Source organism: Phocoena sinus, chromosome 3, assembly GCF_008692025.1.
Source record: "Phocoena sinus isolate mPhoSin1 chromosome 3, mPhoSin1.pri, whole genome shotgun sequence".
Classification (NCBI taxonomy): domain Eukaryota; kingdom Metazoa; phylum Chordata; class Mammalia; order Artiodactyla; family Phocoenidae; genus Phocoena; species Phocoena sinus.
The window spans coordinates 111,763,861-111,780,504 of record NC_045765.1 but is presented as its reverse complement, the minus strand read 5'-3'; the positions used below and the strand labels follow the sequence as shown (position 1 = coordinate 111,780,504).

Genomic DNA, 16,644 nt, shown 5'->3' with positions numbered 1-16,644 from the left:
CTTAAAGACAGTACCAGATTCCACGGATTAAGGACTCAGTCCCACAAGATGCACCCACTTTGGATGCCAATCAGAAGCCCAGGTTGTTACCTATGCTTCTGACCAACTGGCTATAAATCAGAGGTTCCCAGGAACCACTCCCTGACTTGGATTAATTTGCTAAAGCAGCTCAAAGAACTCAGAAAACCAGTTTACCCACTGGTTTACGGGTTTATTACAAAGGATATTAATCAACAGACAGATGTACAGGACTGGGTCCCAAACACAGGAGCTTCTGTCCCTGTGGAGTTTGGAGCTCAACATGGTGGTATGGATGTGTTCTGGTTCACCAATCTGGAATCTTGTCCTTTTGGGATTTTATGAAGGTTTCATCAGAGTGGCAGGATTGATTAAATCACTGGCCATCAGTGACTGATTCAACCTCACGGCACTTTCCTCTCCCCAGAGGTCAGGAGATGGGACTAAAAGTTCCAACTTTTTAATCATGGTTGGTTACCCTGGCAACAGCCCCCATCCTTAGGTTACCCAGGTGCTTTCCAAAATTGTCTAATTAACATAAGACAACTTCACTACTCTCATCATCGAGGAAATTTCAAGGGTTTTAGGAGCTCTCTGTCAGGAATGGGGAGGAAGACGAAATATATATCTCTTACTATAAATTACAATACCACAGGACCTCAAAGAACTTTTGGTTATGTGAATTATATACATTAATATTTATTGTATTAGAAATTAAAACTGGGAAATCACAAAAATATTTTAATTAAAAATGTAGTATTTGTTAATTCACTTAAAAACAACAAAATAGGGGCTTCCCTGGTGGCGCAGTGGTTGAGAGTGCGCCTGCCGATGCAGGGCACACGGCTTCATGCCCCGGTCCGGGAAGATCCCACATGCCGCGGAGTGGCTGGGCCCGTGAGCCATGGCCGCTGAGCCTGTGCGTCCGGAGCCTGTGCTCCGCAACAGGAGAGGCCACAACAGTGAGAGGCCCGCATACCGCAAAAAAAAAAAAAGAAAACCAACAAAATAAATGTACATGTTAACAAAAATAACCTATTTTATGAAAAATAACTATATTTTCCAAAACGAAAGAATGGCAATTCTTCACATTTTTGCAAATCTTTTAAATGTCTAGATTAACAGAAGCATCTGGATTCTTATATCTCCTTCTTCATTCAATCTGTTACAATATCACATATCATTAGTCTTTGGAAAACTCCACTATACAATTCTGTGCAAATGAAAGTGAAAAAGGCAAACAATATCTCAGTATTACTATGAAAATAACTTTGACCTTGCAAACACCCTGAAAGGGTGTCAGAGACCCCCAGGGTCCCCTGGACCATACTTTGGAAACCAACGGTCTAATGAAAGGAACAGATTACAGTTAATCCCCCCTTATCTGAGGTTTCAGTTACCCACAGTCAACTGCAGTCCGAAAATATCAAATGGAAAATTCCAGAAATAAACAGTAAGTTTTAAATTGCATGCACGTTCTGAGTACTGTGGTGAAATCTCATACTGTACTGCTTTGTCCCACCCAGGATGTGAATCATCCACACTGTATACACTACCCACTCGTTAGTACAGGAAAAAACATAGTAGATACAGAGTTTGGTACGATCTGCAGTTTCAGGCATCTACTGCAAGTTTTTGAACATATCCTCCATGAATAAGAGAAGGCTACTATACAAAGTTCTTTGAGAACACAGAGGAGGGAGACAGACAGGAAACTTCTGCAGAGGTGGTGACATCTCCTGAGACTTGAGCCCAAATCCTTACACACTAGGTAGGCCCTGTAGGATCTATATCTTCTCCCTCCTACTTTTCAAGGTGTCTCCTACCCCTCCTCCTCTTTCTCACTTGGTTGCTCCTCCTCAAACTGGCCAATCTTTCTCTCTTCTTCAAGCCTCTGTATCTACTGTTCTTTTGTCTGAAAGGCTCTTCCCCCATACAGTCCATGGCTCTTCTTGGCCATACCTGGCCATCATGAAGATTAAGGACAGCTATACCCTTGTATACCTGTAATCCATTCAGGGCCCATTCCTTAGAAAATTCTGCCTTATACTAACTGTTATATATGTGCACTAGAAGCCATATTTAACAAAGTACATGGTAGCATCATTTGTAAAAGTGGAAAAAAATAAAACTAAATATCCATCAACATGAGAATGAAACAAAACACTAGTAAATTCATGCAACAGAATGAATTAGAGCTGAATGTTTCAACATGAATAAATCTCGAGAACAGTAATATGCACAAAAAGTAGGCTAAAGAAAGATTCCTACAATATGACACTACTTATAGTTTTTAAATTTTAAATTAATCTATATTTTGATAGGTAATACACAATTCAAAATTATAAGAATTTCCTCCCTTCCCTGTCCTAGTTATACAGTTTCTCTCCCAGGGACAACCAACGTGACCAGTTTCCTATGTATCCTTCCAGATATATTTTATGTTACACAAAAATATAAGTGTTTTTAAGTGTGCAGAATACTTTAATATGGTTCATGTATATCTACATATAAAATAGAAGTTTAAAAATATGTGTGGAAATGATAAAGACCAAATTCAGAATAATAATTACTAACAGGCAAAGAAGAAAAGGAACAAACTCAGAAAGGGGCACTTCAAATGTACCTGTATTGTTTCATTTCAGGTTTATTGTGTTTTCTCTAGACTTTTTTCATACATGAAATAAATTTTTTTCCTTCATAAAAATAGATGAAAAGGATCAGATTTGAGAAAATAATCCGTTTGGTGTCAGACGGAGTTTGAAACCAGAGCATACTAAGGACATAAATTCAATACTTTAAAATGAGTCTAAAGCTCAAGAGAAAGCTGGAGATTGGGGATTTATATAAAGAGATACTTGCAGTTCTAAGAATAAATATTTAGATATATTCACCCTATATAACAGAGCACAAGTTCCTTAAGGACTGGGCCCAAAACTCTGCCATATTACGTTCCCCTGAAATATCACCTACTGCCCATAATGAGATTTCAATTTACCTATATCCTTACTATTTTTCTTAGGTTTCAAAAATAACATCCTGGTATGGGTGAGCCTATTTATGTAAGTAACTTAACAATAGGCAGTTACACCACACACACAAAGACACACACACACACACACACACACACACACACGTCTATTAAATTAGAATCAAAGGGAGACAGTGTTCTGGTTAGTTCTAGGTAAACTACAAAGCCTTATTTATTTTTTTAATTAATTAATTAATTCATTCATTTTTGGCTGCATTGGGTTTTCCTTGCTGCATGTAGGCTTTCTCTAGCTGCAGCAAGTGGGGGCTACTCTTCATTGTGGTGTACAGGCTTCTCATTGCAATGGCTTCTCTTATTGCAGAGCACGGGCTTTAGGCACGTGAGCTTCAGTAGTTGTGGCACGCGGGCTCAGTAGCTGTGGCTCACGGGCTCTAGAACGCAGGCTCAGTAGCTGTGGAGCAGGGGCTCAGCTGCTCCGCGGCATGTGGGATCTTCCCAGACCAGGGCTCAAACCCGTGTCCCCTGAACTGGCAGGCGGATTCTTAACCACTGCGCCACCAGGGAAGTCCCTCAAAACCATTTTTAGATTGAACTTATTAATAATTAAGAATGTTTCTAGGGCTTCCTCAGTGGCGCAGTGGTTAAGAGTCTGCCTGCCAATGCAGGGGACATGGGTTTGAGTGCTGGTCTGGGAATATCCCACATGCCGCGGAGCAACTGAGCCCCTGCTCCACAGCTACTGAGCCTGCGCTCTAGAGCCCGCGAGCCACAGCTACTGAGCCTGTGTGCCTACAGCCCATGCTCTGCAACAAGAGAAGCCACCACAATGAGAAGCCTGCGCACCGCAAGGAAGAGTAGCCCCCAGTCACTGCAACTAGAGAAAGCCCGCGTGTGACAACGAAGACCCAATGCAGCCAAAAATAAAAAAATAAAGTTATAAAAAAGTTTAAAATGTTTCTACAATAGACTAGTTTCCTTTCTAGGTAAGAAAAAAATCCTGCGAAACTGTTAACTTTTAAAGAAATCCCTGATATAAATATATTTTCTTATCTTTCATTTCTCCAATAAAAATACTATCCTGACAAAAGTCTTTGAGGACTGTGATTACTTGCAGCCGTTTTATTGCTCTTTTTTTTTATAAATGTATTTATTTTATTTCATTTATTTTTGGCTGTGTTGGGTCTTCATTGCTGTGCACAGGCTTTCTCTAGTTGCAGCAAGCCAGGGCTACTCTTTGTCGTGATGCGCAGGCTTCTCATGTTGCGGTGCACGGGCTCTAGGCATGCGGGCTTCAGTAGTCACAGCACGTGGGCTCAGTAGTTGTGGCTCATGGGCTTAGTTGCTCCATTGCATGTGGGATCTTCCCAGACCAGGGCTTGAACCCATGTCCCCTGCACTGGCAGGCAGATTCTTAACCACTGCGCCGCCAGGGAAGCCCTTTATTGCTCTTCTGTAGTTTAACTGGAGTATTCAGCAACCCCTCTCCTTTCAAAGTCTCTCACTTTTAGTGATAAAAGCAAACTTCAATTATAGGAGGGGGAACAGACTCTTGAGCTGTTCCCCCTCATATAACTGACCTCTTTTCTGGTTTTCTCCATTCCTCAACTCAATTAGCAAATATGTATTAAATGCCTGTTTTGTTATAAGCAATGTATTATACACCATTCCTCTGGTCCCTAAAAAGATGAGAAGAACTGCTTGGCCTTAACAAAACTTTGTATATCTTACATAGTGCAAAGTCCTTAGAACTTAACATCCTAGGTTTGAGATGAAAATTACTGTACTAGTAACCTAAGTTGAATTACACTTCAGTAGAATTACAGGTCTTCAAAAGCTTCATAGAGTACAGACATATTTCAGGTAACGGATGCACATTAAAAGCATGTCATTTTAGTACTGTTCAGAAGCTGAGGATCATTTAGTGAAAAAATAGATGCCTACTTGTTTATAGACAAATAAACCCTGAGTTAAAGCATATGTATACACATAAGGCTCCATAAAATATTTCTTTAGCACAGGTGAAAGGATATCAACAACAAAGAGGGAACTCAATTAAAAACAAAATATTAAGGAGAATTTGAAAATAATTATAATCTAGCATTAGCATTGTAGGGATGTCTTCTGACAGTTTTGGTGAATCATTTATAGAATTTAGAATAAGGGCTCTTAAACACTCACTCACTTGACTACTCTTCCCTACAATAAACTTTATGGAAGTGCAGTAAGAGGGAAACTGGCCTTGACACATTGTTTTCTCTACGTCTGCGTCTCTATTCTCACCCGGCAAATAGGTTCATCTGTACCATATGTCTAGATTCCACACATATGCATTAATATACGATATGTTTTTTTCTTTCTGGCTTACTTCACTCTGTATGACAGACTCTAGGTCCATCCACATCTCTACAAAGGACCCAATTTTGTTCCTTTTTATGGCTGAGTAATATTCCACTATATATATGTACCACATCTTCTTTATCCATTCACCTGTCATTGGACATTTATGTTGCTTCCATGTCCTGGCTATTGTAAATAGTGCTGCAGTGAACACTGGGGTACATGTGACTTTTTGAATTATGGTTTTCTCAGGTTATATGCTGGGTCATATGGTACTTCTATTTTTACTTTTTTAAGGAAACACCATTCTGTTCTCCACAGTGGATTTATCAATTTACATTCCCACCAATAGTGCAAGAGGGTTCCCTTTTCTCCACACCCTCTCCAGCATTTATTGTTTGTAGATTTTTTGATGATGGACATTATCTCAGCAAGATCTTTTCTGACCCACCTCCTAGAATAATGAAAATAAAAACAAAAATAAGCAAATGGAACCTAATTAAACTTAAAAGCTTCTGTACAGCAAAGGAAACCATAAACAAGATGAAAAGACAACCCTCAGAATGGGAGAAAATATTTGTAAATGAAGCAACAGACAAAGGATTAATCTCCAAAATATACAAACAGCTCAGGCAGCTCAATATCAAAAAAACAAACAACCCAAATCAAAAAATGGGCGAAAGATACAGTATTTTTTAAGGTGTTAAAAATACAGGGTCACTGATATAAACAGAGATATTTTGCTGGGGCTTCAAAGCAGGGAATCAACATCTCAACAATTTAAAGAAAAATGGGTCTTCCCTGGTGGCGCAGTGGTTGAGAGTCTGCCTGCCGATGCAGGGGACACAGGTTCGTGCCCTGGTACGGGAAGATCCCACGTGCCGCAGAGCGGCTGGGCCCGTGAGCCATGGCCGATGAGCCTGTGCGTCCGGAGCCTGTGCTCTGCAACGGGAGAGGCCACAATAGTGAGAGGCCCACGTACAAAAAAAAAAAAAAAAGACAGCAAGGGACTTCCCTGGTGGTTCAGTGGTTAAGACTCTGCGCTTCCAATGCAGGGTACATGGGTTCAATCCCTGGTCGGGGAACTAAGATCCCATGTGCCGTGTGGCACGACCAAAAAAAAAAAAAAAGTTTAAAAGAAAGCAAGTTCCAGGGTCTCTCCTGGAGAGACTACACTGTTTATACTTCTACAGAATGATCACGATGATAATAATGACAGCAGTTAACATATACTGAACGTACATATCAGGCATTTGGGCTTAGTGCTTTAAATGATTACCTTACAATTCTCTGAACAACAGTACAAGAAAGATAATATCATTAACCCATTTTCCAGCTAAGAAAACTCGGGCTTTTAAAGGTTAAATAACTTGCTCAGGGTCACCTATGTAGTAAGTGGAGTCTGGGATTCCATCTGTTTAATTCCAACTGCAGCAATGACTATACTATTATGCTGTCACATCATAATCGATTCAGTAGCTCCCTACTGCTTTTCAGGTCAAAAACCCTTATAGAGTAAGGCTTCATCCATGCCTTTGTTCACTGGAAAGACTTCTGTTGAGCATTTATTATATGTCAACACCATACCAGGTGCTTCAAAGATAGAGGTTCTGAGTGAGGCTGCTAAATAAGTGATCTTTGGATTAGTCATTGTTATTTTAAAATGAGCTCTATTTGGGCACATTAAACAGAATCACAGTTGGAATTATGTTCTTGTATAATTGTATTATTGGAAATGGAATGTTGGAATAGGAAGACCACACATCTAAGCACTTATATCCTAAATAGTTCTGGACTACTATTTTTTTAAATATCTTTATTGGAGTATAACTGCTTTACAATGGTGTGTTAGTTTCTGCTTTATAACAAAGTGAATCAGTTATACATACACATATGTTCCCATATCTCTTCCCTCTTGCGTCTCCCTCCTTCCCACCCTCCCTATCCCAACCCTCTAGGTGGTCACAAACCACCTAGCTGATCTCCCTGTGCTATACGGCTACTTCCCACTAGCTATCTATTTTACGTTTGGTAGTGTATATATGTTCCTGCCACTCTCTCACTTTGTCACAGCTTACCCTTCCCCCTCCCCATATCCTCAAGTCCATGCTCTAGTAGGTCTGTGTGGACTACTATTTTTAACAAAATTTTCCAACCTGGCTTACTACAAATTTTTTAAATTTTCTATCAAAAAAAAAATGCAATGAAAACACAGAACACACCTACATGCACACACAGGGGTCGAAAGATCTTTCATTTCCACATTCAACTTGCAGAATAATACAGGTTGTGCTGGGACAACCATGGTCATGAGTGGCCTTAGCTTTCCTCCTTTCCAGCTTAAAGAGACATCTGGTTGCCAGCTGTGTAGCTCCTACGAGTCAATGCTTGCCAAGTAGTTGGCAGAAGGTGGGGAAGAGCTGACCACCTGCAATCCATTTTGACAGTGACTCTGACCATCACTTTGGAGAACTGGATACATTACAGACATTCCAAAAGGAGTTGGCTAAATTTCAAGGTAGGAAGTTGGCCATTTTGGCTGAACTTACTTTAACTCACATCAAAGTACTATGATGTGGAAGAATAGGGGAATACACGAAAAGGTACAAAGCTACTAAAGCTTACAAGAATAATTTACAAGGCTATGTCCCTAACCTCTCCCAGACACTGTCCACCATATTTCTATCTATAATTACTTTAAAAAGGGGAAGCGTATATACAACTACAGCTAAACAGGTAAAACTATATCTCCATGTCTATGTAAGTACATGTGTCATTCATATTTTTCACTTTTATGTCAGTATAAAATATATAATTCGCATAATATACATAATGTACATCACTATAACATGTATTATATATATAAATATGTTTGTCACTATAACATATTATATATATAAATATATATAACTGTGGCGATTTTACTTACCTTTTATGTTTTTTTATGCCTGCTGTACAATATATATGTTATATATATCATACACAGTTGTATATTAGAGGTATGGGTATAAACAAACTTAGGAAGATGCCACAGTTTGGAAAAGGTGCTTGCTTTATTTTAAAAAAAAAAAAATCAATACAATTTCCCCACAGATCCATGATGTAAAATTCTATAATCAAGCCTTGTAGATTTGTAATTATGGTATGTCAGCTACATTTAAACAAGAGTGTTAAAAGATTGTTAAAGTTAAACTAACACAATTGCAGTGTGAATTGTCCTAGTCTCATTCTAATCTACTGGTGTCACTTCCATTTAATCAGAGGAAAACTATGGGCCAATGTCAGTGCTATTTCCAATGCCCTAACATTCTTTGTTCACATTGGATTTTAAGCCATTACCAATTTAAAATGGTTATAAAAAGATATATTTCAGAAAGCATTTTTAATGAATTAATTCACTCACCAGTGGACATTTTTAGCAGGCTTTATTGAAAATAAGTTGGCTTTAAAGTTATTAAATAACCTTTTATGTTAAATGAATGAAAACATTTTGTTCTTGCAGAGGAATTTCTTGAATTTATCATAAATACAGCTTAAGAAGAGAAAAACCCTTATTTTATAAACAGAAATCATACTTGGAAACTTATGGTAGACATATGTCATTTAGCTGAAATAACATATCAGCATTTAAAACATCAAGGCTATTTTTTTCTTCTGCTTTAGTGAAAAATGGGGGAAAGACAGTATCTTCAAAAAATGGTATTGAGAAAACTGGACAGCTGCTACTTTCTCATACCATATACAAAAATGAACTCACTATGGATTAAAGACTTAAAATACCTGAAACCATAAAACTTCTAGAAGAAAAAATAGGCACTACGCTCTTTGATGTCAGTCTTAGCAAGATCTTTTTGGATTTGTCACCTTGGGCAAGGGAAACAAAAACAAACAAATGGAACTAATCAAAGTAAACACCTTTTGCACAACAAAGCAAAACTATCAACAAAATGAAAAGGTCACCTACTCAACAGAAGGTATTTGCAAACATATATCTGATAAGGAGTTAATATCCAAAATACACAAAAAACTCTCATAACTCAAGATCAAAAACACAAACAACCTGATTAAAAAACAGGCAGAGTACCTGAATAGACATTTTTCCAAAGAAGATATACATATGGCCAACAGGCACAGGAAAAGATGCTCAACATTACTCATCATCAGGAAATGCTAATTAAAACTACAATGAGATATCACCTCACACCTGTCAGAATGGCTAGTAGCAAAAAGAAAACAAATAACAGGGCTTCCCTGGTGGCACAGTGGTTAAGAATCTGCTCCGGGAAGATCCCACATGCCGCGAAGCAACTAAGCCCATGCACCACAACTACTGAGCCTGTGCTCTAGAGCCCACGAGCCACAACTACTGAGCCCACGCGCTGCATCTACTGAAGCCGGCACGCTCTAGAGCCTGTGCTCGGCAACAAGAGAAGCCCGCGCGCTGCAACGAAGAGTAGCCCCCGCTCACCGCAACTAGAGAAAGCCTGCGCATAGCAACGAAGATCCAACACAGCCAAAAATAATAAATATAAATAAAATTTAAAAAAGAAAACAAATGTTGGTGAGGGTGTGGAGAAAAAGGAACCCTTGTGTACTGCTGGTGGGAATGTAAATTGGTGCAGCCACTATAGGAAACAGTATGGAGATTCCTCAAAAAATTAAAAATAAAACTACTATACAATCCAGCAATTCCACTCTTGAGTATTTATCCGAAGAAAACTAAAATACTAATTCAAAAAGATATATGTACTCCGATGTTCTCTGCAGCACTTACAATAGCCAAGATAGGGAAGAAACCTAAGTGCCCATGAACAGATGAATAAAGAAAATGTGATTGATATATATATTTATAATTACTTATACATACACACACAATGGAATATTACTCAGCCATAAAGAAGAATGAAATCTTGTCATTTGTGACAACATGGATGGACTTAGAGGGCATTATCCCAAGTGAAATAAATCAGACAGAGAAAAACAAATACTATGTGATTTTACTTATATGTGGGATCTAAAAAGCAAATGAACAAACATAACTAGACAGAAACAGAATCATAGAGAGAACAAACAGGTGGTTGCCAAAGGGGAGGCATGTGGGGGGAAGAGAGAAATAGGTGAGGGAGATTAAGAGGTACAAACTTCCAGTTACAAAATAAATGAGTCACAGGTATGAAAGGTACAATGTGAATATAGTCAATAATTATGTAACATCTTTGTATGGTGACAGATGGTAACTAGACTTATCGTGGTGTTCATTTTGAAATACAGAAATGTCAAATTACTATGTTGTATATCAGGAACTACCACAGCGTTGTAGGTCAATTATACTTCAAAAACAAAAAAAACTCATAGAAAAAAAGATCAGATTTGTGGTTACCAAAGGTGGGGGGGGGGGGGGAGAAGGGGAATTGGATAAAAATAGTCAAAAAGGTACAAACTTCCAGTTATAAGGTAAATAAGTACTACTAGGTATGTAATGAACAACATGATAAATATAATTAACACTGTATGTTATCATGAAAGTTGTAAGAGTAAATTCTGAGCTCTGATCACAAGGAAAAAATATTTTTCTATTTCTTTAATTTTGTATCTATATGAGATGATAAATGTTCACTAAACTTACTGTGGTAATAATTTCATGATGTATATAAGTCAAATCATTATGTTGTATACCTTAAACTTATACAGTTGCTGTATGTCAATTATATCTCAATAAAACCAGAAGAAAAAAAATCAATGCTGTATCTTCTACTTTAGAGGAAAGTATTTTCTAAATCACCAATAATTTAATACAGGAAAAAAAGCTTCTCTGGCAAAACTTCATATTTACAGGATGCATTTAAGTTTTAAGTAAAGTACAACATTCAATTCACAGTTGTACTATCAGCAAATAGTCTCCAAATAATCACAGCACACACAAAACAGTGCTATGTTAGCTACTTATGTAAGTACTAATACGAATCACCCTGGTTTGCTTGGGACTTTCCCAACTTTAGGACTGTAGGTTCCACATCCTGGAAACCCTTCTGTCCCAGGTAAACCCAGACAACTAATGTCAGCGAGACACTGGGGGGTGGGAGGTGGGGGAGATTTACAGTTCTGCACTGGAGAAGAAGAAATTTGGAGTCATATCTGGTAACTCCTTGCTAGGGCTGCCAGATTAGCTGTGCCCAGTCACATATAAGTAGGTCTAGCAATCTGGAACATGGATTCAAATTTTTATTTTTTTTTTTCACACACACATACACACTTTATTTATTTATTTATTTACATTGAAGTATAGTTGACTTATAGTGTTGTGTTAGTTTCAGGTGCACAGCAAAGTGATTCAGATATACATATACATATATATGTTCTTTTTCAGATTCTTTTCCATTATATGTGATTATAAGATATTGAATATAGCTCCCTGTGCTATACAGTAGGCCCTTGTGTTTATCTATTTTATATATAGTAGTGTGTATATGTTAATCCCAAACTCCTAATATAAGCCCTTAAATTATCAAGGATGAACAAAAAGGAGGCTGTGATTATTTCAACAGAAAACTCGAGTAAATCTGACCTTGCTTAATACTGTTTGGCACTGATCATTCAATTAATCTCAGTAAACTTAGGTCAGGTGGCTATTCCATGCCAGGCACTGAAGACAGAGCAGTGAACAAGACAGTTTCGTCACTGATGTCACTCCCAGTCTCAAGGGAAGATAAGAAGATAAAGAAAAATATTCCACTGATGTTGGTGTAATTTGGTAAAGGATATTCAGTCTCATTTGTTAAATATTTGTCGAACATCAAATCTTTAAAAACAGCCTGCAAGACCCAAACCTACCAACTAATACCCATTAACAAGGAGTCACATGTGAACACAGGCTGCTGCTTGAAGAAACTTCGTATATTACCCAGCCCCTAGTGCACACATATCTCTAATTCACAGCCAGAATTAGCCCTAGAAAAACAATCCCATTGCAGGGGAGGAGATATTTGACAAGTCCTACGAGTCAGGAACTCAGTACGGAGTCAGACTCATGGCTGTCTAACTCTCACCTTACAAGCCATTCCTAGTAACTGGACTCTCCTGTTTCTAGGGGTCTAACCTCTCTCTTGAAATCTATTTCAGGAAATCAGATCCTTTGCCTTTGTTACCATGTGAAATAACAAAGTTTCTCTAGGACTAGAGCACTGTGAGGCTTCTGCCTATTTCCTTAGGGTCTAAAACCACCATTTTGCCAACATGCTGAAATGCGCATCTTCCACTCATTGTTTGATCTCTCAGTTGCCAAATACCACCTTTTATTTATTGCCTGTTTCCATACTCCAGTAATATTCCATCTGCCTGTCCACATTTCTTCCTAAAACCCACTACAGGGAACTTTCAGATCACCTGAAGTATTTTAGCAGATTTGATTTGATTAGACACTAAACTCTAAGAATCTACCCTCCCAAGCACACAGCCTACCCAAACTGAACTCTAGGACTAACACCTAGAATATATTTCTAAATGGTTCTGAACTCCTGGAAAGAAAACTGAAGGAATTCTGGGCTTGAATGACTTTAAATCTCTTTTTCCAAATAAAAGTTGTTACTTCTGAAGATAAATGAGGTGATGGGAAATGAACATCTTGACTAGAAAAAAGGTGCTGAGAACAGAAACTGAATTTTAGACCACTGCTTTAAGAAACCAATGCACAGAATGCCGTTCACAAAACCAAGAACATGTCTGAATCATGAAACTAACTGAGAAGTCTTTGAAACTAAATTTGGAGGAGAAAAAATGCATACCTTTTTATTATAAAAAATGTTTAATATATATAGAGAAGAATATAATGAAGATCCATGACCATTCATCCCCAACAATTATTAACGTGTTGCCACATCTGCCTCATCTATTTTTTTCCTTTGCTGAAGTATAATGTAGAATTTTAAAAAAAACAGGATACTAAGGCAGAAGATGGAAGGAGTCACAGTAAAATAATTTTCAGGAGAATGTCACAGGAGAATAGGGAACAATATTTATGGATTTAGAGAGTTATCTACCAAGGCAAAATATGAGTAATAAGCAGCTAAAATAGAAATTTTAGGTTTTTTAAAAACCATATCTCATTTCAGTACATATGGGAAAGCTCTACACCAAAATGTCAACAGAAAAGCCATGAAAAAAATGTACAGTAGGCATTTCCATTAATTTATAAGCAATTTGAGATATTATGAAGTAAATTATGAGGGGATTTCATAAAAATGATAAATTTACTTATGTATGAAGAATCAAAATTAGTGTGATAATGCTCTATTATTGAAATAAAATGAAAACAAAACTTTATTTCCAAGCAGTTTCCATAAGTACTTAAGAATTTTTGAAAGCCTGAAAACTTAAATTATTATCTAAATGAGTGTGTCTTCCCACAAATAACAAATGCTGGTGAGGATGTGGAGAAAAGGGAACCCCTGTACACTGCTGGTGGGAATGTAAATTGGTGCAGCCACTATGGGAAACAGCATCGAGGTTCCTCAAAAAACTAAAAACAGAACCACCATATGATCCGGCAATTCCACTCCTGGGTATTTATCTGAAGAAAATGAAACCACTATTTCGAAAAGATACATGCACCCCCATGTTCACAGCAGCATTATTTACAATAGCAAAGCTATGGAAGCAACCTAAGCGTCATTCAACTGATGAATGGATAGAGAAGATGTGATATACGTACACACACACACACACACACATATACACACGACAGAATACTACTCAGCCATAAAAAAGAATGGAATTCTGCCATTTGCAACAACATGGATGGACCTACAGGGTATTATGCTTAGTGAAGTAAGTCACACAGAGAAAGACAAACACTATATGTTATCACTAATATGTGGAATCTAAAAAATAAAACACACAAATGAATATAACAGATCAGAAACTGACTTACAGATATAGAGAGCAAACTAGTAGTTACCAGTGGGGAGAGGGAAGGGAATGGGGTAGAATAGGGGTAGGGGATTAAGAAGTACAAACTACTACATATAAAATAAATAAGCTACAAGAATATATTGTACAGTACAGGGAATACAGCCAATATTTTATAATAACTTAATGGAGAATAATTAATAAAAAATTTTGAATCACTGTTATACACCTGAAACTAATATTGTAAATCAACTATACTCAATAAAAGAGTCATTTCTCATGACTTTTAAAGCACTCTTCATTATACCCTGGTACTTCTGCCAAACAGATTTATGAAAATGACATAACCAAAGTAAGTCTAACAAAAGTGAAAACAGAACTTGGGGGTAATAGGGCAAATTATATTTTCAATTACACATCTCAACTCCCCTTCTATTATCACACATTTAAAAAAATACTCTTCTGGGGGGCACTGTAGCTTAAAACAAAAGGTTGTAGATCAGAAATCCTAGTGCTTTTCCCTGCTCTGCCACTAACTAGCACAGTGACCCCGGACAAGTTTACTTTTCCTATTTTAACTTCATTAAACCTCAGTTTCTCATCTGTAAAATGGGAATACAAACCATAGTATTAGTTAACATTTACTAGTACTTACCACATACTGTTAAACAGAACAGCATTTTTTGGAACAACTGCATGAGGCGGGTACTTACTCCATTTTACAAACCAGGAAACTGAGGCACGGTGCAATGTAATATATTCAACAATACATAATATATGTTAGAATCAGGACTGGAACCCAAGCAGTCTCACTTCAGAAAAGGCTGTACATTTCACTACTACTCATCCTATCTCCTTACCGCCTTAACAATAATGACAGCTTCTGGAAAGCACAGTGCAATGCTGTGCTAAGCCGCGGAGGCAATATCTTAAAAAGTGTTTATTCTCCCCTTTGCCTTGTCCTTCCTCTGGTGAAAATATCAACACAGGGAGGAAAGGTGGGCAGAGGAAGAAGCGAGAGAACTAGGATTAGACATGTTTACTGCCAAATAACCTACTTCTTCAGAAGGCTGTTCATCTTTTCTCTTGGAATGCCTCATCAAAAAGTTTCATCTTTTGGGGTCTGAACAATAAAGGCCTAATAGGCACTCCACAGCGGTGAGAATGACGGCGAATTACAGGACTGGCCTACACAGGATAGTTACTTGAACAGCACCCCACAAGCTCCGGGGCGAGCCTCGGGGAAGCTAGCCGGGGAGTGAGGCCACAGAAGTTTGTCGAGTGTGCTGGAAGTTCACGCCGCAGTTCTTCAGACTGCGAGTCCCGCCTGCCATGTTAGATGACAGGGCGCCCGCAAGGTCCCATTTCTAATGAGGGCCGGGCTCGCAGCGACCCCCTAAACTTCACAACGGGCTCGCGCGTCCACGTGAGCGTAGGTAATGGACCGGAAGCGCCCCCCACCAGCCAGGTTCCGCAGGGAGACCCGGGCAGCGCACTCGGAGATACGACCCCAGCCCGCCCCGCCCTCGAGAGCCGGGCCGCCGCCCCTCTGCCTCCCCGACTGCGGGCGCCGGAGGGGTGGGGCCGCCGCGACCTTCACCGCTCCGCGTCTAGGTTTTGGAGGGGGCAGGCGCGGAGAGGGAGTGCCCCGGTCCGGTGACTTGGGCACCTGCGCGCCCCCTCCGTTCCCGCCTCGTCCCCACCGGCCGCGGCGCCCCAGCTGAGGCCTGGAGTCCGGGGCCCAGCTCGGGCCTGCGCTCCGCACGGCCTCTCGGGCCGCCACGGGGCGAGGAAGAGGAGACGGCGGCAGCTGCGCCGCTCCTGGCTCCTTACCGCTTCACCACGCCAGTTTTGATCTTGATCTGCCTCACGCGAGGATCGGCCATGGTCCCTCGAGCGCCGCGGGAATGAGTGGCGGAGAGCCGGGGTAACCTTTGAGGGAGACTAAGCGAAGGAAGCGGGTCTGTTGGCGTAGCCGGCGCGCCGCCTGGCGCGGGCCGGCGCGCATGCGCACACTCCGGCGCGGCCCCGGAGCCACGCTGGCGCTGCGGCCACACCCGCTGGGCGTGGCCCAGGGTCGCGAGCCAAGGGCGGGGTCACCACTCACCCACCTCCACCGAGTTTCCCGCTCGCAGAACCTGGCTTGTCTATCTCAAGTAGCCCTCCTTTTTATTCTTGAACAGCCCTCCTTTTAGTGTGAATACAAGTTACACTTTTCCTGGTCTCCACAGCCTGGGCGTTTGGGGAAACTTGTGTCTCCCCGGATAGACTGGTTTGGCCATGACATTGCTTTGCGAGATTATCCGCTGAAAGGACGGAGTGACCTAAAAATTGAAGATATTTTCGGTGTCATTATCTTATGTCAAATGGGGTAAAATGATGCAGGTTTAAAG

The 16,644-nt window shown here is 39.7% G+C and overlaps 1 protein-coding gene across 2 annotated transcripts in view; it reads right to left on the bottom strand.

Moving 5' to 3' along the window:
• TBCA (tubulin folding cofactor A) overlaps positions 1-16,278 on the bottom strand; it is a 107,136-nt gene extending 90,858 nt beyond the window's left edge. Inside the window, exon 1 of one of the 2 annotated variants that reach the window (XR_004349315.1) lies at positions 16,085-16,278. Coding sequence is in view for 1 of the 2 variants with exons in the window: in XM_032627878.1 (XP_032483769.1) it covers positions 16,085-16,137 (53 nt within the window). In the remaining variant the exon portion in view is untranslated. The remainder of the gene's footprint in view (positions 1-16,084) is intronic. The other variant, XM_032627878.1, reaches the window with a different exon arrangement.
• Positions 16,279-16,644: the final 366 nt, after the last annotated feature.